At 39.7% G+C, this 4,728-nt stretch overlaps 1 protein-coding gene across 1 annotated transcript; it reads right to left on the bottom strand.

The window, feature by feature from the left end:
* Positions 1-368: 368 nt before the first annotated feature.
* Positions 369-3,131, bottom strand: LOC100461525 (oxysterol-binding protein-related protein 9-like). Its single transcript, XM_054524574.2, has one exon. The coding sequence runs from the start codon at positions 2,606-2,608 to the stop codon at positions 974-976; it is 1,635 nt and encodes a 544-aa protein (XP_054380549.1). The 5' UTR covers positions 2,609-3,131; the 3' UTR covers positions 369-973.
* Between the last annotated feature and the right edge of the window lie 1,597 nt (positions 3,132-4,728).

The following is a 4,728-nucleotide window of genomic DNA, read 5'->3' as shown; positions in this document are numbered from 1 at the left end:
GCAGGAGAATGACATGAACCCAGGAGGCGGAGCTTGCAGTGAGCCGAGATGGCACCACTGCACTCCAGCCTGGGTGACAGAGCGAGACACCGTCTCAAAACAAAACAAAACAAAACAAAACAAAAACAAAAACAAAACAATCGAATGGATGGAGTTAGAGATCTGCTCAAGACATATATACAATAAATAAAATTAGGGTATGCATGTTTTCTGTGGTTGCAAATCCTAACACTTTGTTATCTAATGTGCCTACACATTCTAAATGGTTCATGGTGATACAACTCTGCTCCGTCTTCTTTTTTTTTTTTTTTTTTGGAAAAATTACTTTATGAAGCCTTAAGCACTAAGAATAATTAATTAAACTGTAATCCAGGATTAGATACAATTTAATAATAGTTCAATTCCAAAATAAAAGTTATTGTAGGTAAGACCATGAAATTTCCTAACACTTGATTTTAATACATTGCGCTAATTTTCTAAAACAACTCAGAGGAACCCATATTTACAGTAGGCAGAATATTTATGAAAAAATCTGGCATCAGGTATATTTATATATATGTATGTGTGTGTATATATGTGTATGTGTGCATATATGTGTGTGTGTGTATGTATCCCGAGATTATATGAACTAAGAAACAGGTTGTATATCTTAACAGCAGTACTAGAGCGCAGAGTTTCAGACTTGGATTTATAAATGCTTTCAGCGTGTGGTGTTTGGAAAAGGAGAAGACATCATCTGTTTTTCAAAACCTGAAGTTTTTCTCAGGACTGAAGTCAAAATCGTAACTGCCACAGAGGGAAAAGGGAAGCTTTTCCCCTTAATTGTTCATCTGCGTCAGAAAGTCCAGTATCCCTGAGATAGGAACAACTGTAATTAGAAGGGAGTGAACAGGTTTCTCCCAAAGGAAGATTGTTTGTTGCTGAATTATGCCTACTGCCCTGATCATCAGGTATAAACTTTGCATCTTCCAACCTAATGCTTGGCAGCACCAAGACGTTTCAGTAATGGTTCATCATAAACCCAGCATTCTCCATCTTCATGAAATAACCTTGTCTCCCACTGAATTTCCTTCTCCTTCCTTTCTTGGGCTTCTGCTCTTTGTCTTTCTTCAAGCCTGTGCTTTGCTTCAGTTGCTGCATCAATGTCTCTGATTTTTAAGTTGAAAGTGACATCGTTCCAAAGGCTGCGGGATTCATACTCGTTCTGATCTTCCAACTTCCTCACTTTCTTCTTGATTATAGGCAACTTCTTGGTATCTACAAAGACTGTATTTTCCCCTGTTGCATATTTTGCATACATCACACCATTCCATTCCCCTTCAATTGAGCAAAAAGACTTCTTGTCATTTGGAGAAAAAATCTCAGCAGTAATTCTGTGCTTCTTGCCCCCATAGAAGGGTTTAGTGTGGAAGATGATATTTGCACTATAGCCTGTTTTGGAACAATTAATATTGCATTCTCCTCCTAATTCCACCCAGGGCACTGTGAGGATAGACCTTCCATAGCCATTGGGGAATGTGAGAATGTAATGTTCATCATAGTCTAGACATGAGATACACCCGTGCCCTATGTTGTGCACCCCAATTGACATCCCAAGGAATTGTGATTTGGTCCAGATATGAGCATTGAATTGTATCTTCTTGTTAAAACACTCAGCATAAAAGGCTGAAATGGGTAGATGATGGGAAACCTGCTCAGCCACAAATGTTACACTATTTTTGGAAACCCAGGGAACTGGTCCTTCTGAAACTAATTCTGTGTTCTCTTCAGTATCATTTGGTAACGTCCAATGACACTGAAAAATCTCACCCAAAATGGGATTGTATGGCTTTTTGGCAACTGATCCTTTCCTTCCCGCATGAAAGGCTGAGAGGTACCATTTCACAACCTGAACCATTCGATCCTTGGGATCCTTCTGGTCACTAATGCTCACAAACAGGTCCGGATGTGCAAAAAAGTCTGCATACATTTCTAAAAGAGATCTTCTTTCAAGAATAAACGTTGGAAGAACTACCTTGGTAAGATCCATTCCAAGTCTAACCTGTAACAAGAGATGCATGATAACGCTCTTGTGCTCCTCCACAGACCCTGCCTCTGCATCATCATCTCTGTCATCATGTGAATCGAAAAGGTCAGCATCACTTGTTCCATTGGACATGGAAGAATTAAGTGATTCTGTGGTATCTGGTCCTTTTAGACTATTTCCTGAGCTGCTGTGTGTCAGGACTGAGGCAGATCCAGAAGAATCTATTAAGCGCTTTGGGGATGAGCCACTTTGATGGAATTCATCAGCATCATAAAATTCATCTACACTGCTGGAGTAAGAGAACTCTGGGACTGTATTTGGAGACAAGTTCACATGGCTTGGAGAAGTGAGACTGCTACTCGGTAGTGAATGGCCACTGCCTGTACTATTTGGTGTAGGAGTCTGATAATGTCCCAAGGTAGCCAACACAGGTCCAACTGGTAGGGAAGATGGACGCTGCTCTGACTTACACAACTGAACAGGTTCTGGAGGTAACACAGTCTGGGAAGGCATTGTGCTGATCACAGGTTCCAAAGGACTAGGTTGATATATTGCATCTACGGGATTAATAGTACTTATCATTCCATCTGCGTGCTTCTCCGCATTACTCTGGTCTTTGGTAATCTGCAGCAACACAATGCAGTGTTTAGTTGATTCTACTATGCTATTTGTTGTCTCTTAGACAGTCTCCATTTTCTTTCTTTGTTCATCTTCTTTGCAGTTTTGAAGCTTGTCATCAAAAAGCTTTAATTGTTCAATCAAGATTTGTAGGTAAGCATCAGCTTCTCTAAGCTTCTTACCAAAATCTTGGACACTAGGAACAAATCCTGAATCCAAATCCCCAGGGGGCGGCGGGGAGGAGGCAGGGTGAGCACGACATTCACGACCCAGCCTTGCTGCCTGGACCCCGGGGACTCAGGGGTAGGGGCCGGCCCCTCTCCCAGACCCTCGGGGTCTACTCACTCCGCAAGTGGCCAGCAAGAAAGCCATTTGCCAAGGCCCCCACCCTCTGTGCCTCCAGGGGAGGGAGCCAGGGGCTGCTCCCAGGCACCCCTTTTTCTTCTCCCCTCGACTGGATCCCCGAACTGCGGCGCAGGCGGTCCTGCTCCGTCTTCTTTAGTATTCCAGTTGTTGGGAGAGCCAACACTTGTTAGCCTTTACCTGGAAAAGTCAGCAATGTACCTGGACTGTAATGCCACAGGGGTTCACTGAAACTCCATCTTATTTCTTTCAGGCATTACACTAAGACCTGTCAATTGTAAAATTTTCTAGAAATTCCACTCTAATTCAATTTGTTCATGATCTGCTGTTATCTTCTTTTATCAAGATTCAATTTATCTTTTACAGCAGTTAGCTTACAAGGGTTATATGGCCTTTATGGAAAAAATTCAGTTCTCTTCATAAAAGGTCCACTACTGAAGACATAGTCTGACAACAGAATGAACTTCCCTCTCACCTGAAAAAGTGAAGATAATTGAAGGGTTCCTTAGTCTGACAACTCAAAGACAATTAAAAGGTTTTGAGCTTTGCAACAACCTCTAACATTAGGGCTCCCAAGTATAAATAACTTTTTCCTTGTTTGTTCACAAATGTGATCATCAAGCCTTGGAAGTCTTTAGTCAGGAACAATGACATTAACCTATTGGTTATTATGCCCTACAGATAGATGCAGTGGCCAGAGCATATCCAATTTGTCTAAAAGCAGTGACCACAGCAACTAGATTGTTAGAAACCTAATCTCACTTAGTATTAGAGAATGAGCTTTACCTACAAGTTCCACATGCAGTCAAAAACTTATTAAATTGCAATTACACCTAACATTTTTCCTCAAGTAGACTAATAATATGTAAAATCCATCTCTTTTTATCTTCTAATCTCCATCTCACATATTATATTCTGTTTAACCCCACCACCGTGCTGCCTTTGATTGAAGATGGAGAAGACTATAAGTGTGACATTATAACTATTGACTCTTCACATTGACTTACAGGAAACTCTACTAGGTAATCCTGAATTAATACTTTATGTTGATGGATCTTATGCAAAAATTATAGAAGGGAAATATGAAGAAGGATACGCTGTAACTAATTAACATGAACTAATAGAAAATGAAACACTCTCACAATTTTATTTAGCACAACTTGCAGAAATATATGCTCTTACTAGGCTTGTTGTAGATAAATCGATTAATATGTATGCAGATATTACATATGCCTTTGGAGTTGTCTGTGATTTTGGAATATTACAGAAACAAAGAGAATTTCTCACTTCCAGTGGAACCCCACCAAAAATGGGGTTCAATAGGATAAACTTCTTTCAGCTATTCTGCTACATTCATAGGTTGCTATTATTGACATTGATGCTCATACTTGTAAGACAACCTGAATATGAAAGAAATGCATTAGTAGGCTTTCATATCAGGTCATAGAGCACTAAAATTGTTAAAATATTCAATTTTAATGAACTTCATAAAATTCATCCAAATCAGATTACTTATGATAATTTGTTCAATAAAAAATGCTGTGCACCTGAATTGGAACAACAAAAATAGCATATAAAATGATGCAAATTTAAATGTTAAATGGGACTTACTGAAGGCCTAGACAACCATTTCATGCTTCCTGAGTTCCTAAAATTGCTACTGTTAAAGTTTCTTTACTCCACAACCCATCACGAAGTAGACAAAACGGTTCAAATTACGA

The sequence above is a fragment of the Pongo abelii genome, chromosome 9 (assembly GCF_028885655.2).
Source record: "Pongo abelii isolate AG06213 chromosome 9, NHGRI_mPonAbe1-v2.0_pri, whole genome shotgun sequence".
Lineage (NCBI taxonomy): Eukaryota > Metazoa > Chordata > Mammalia > Primates > Hominidae > Pongo > Pongo abelii.
This window is presented reverse-complemented; position numbering and strand designations above follow the sequence as displayed.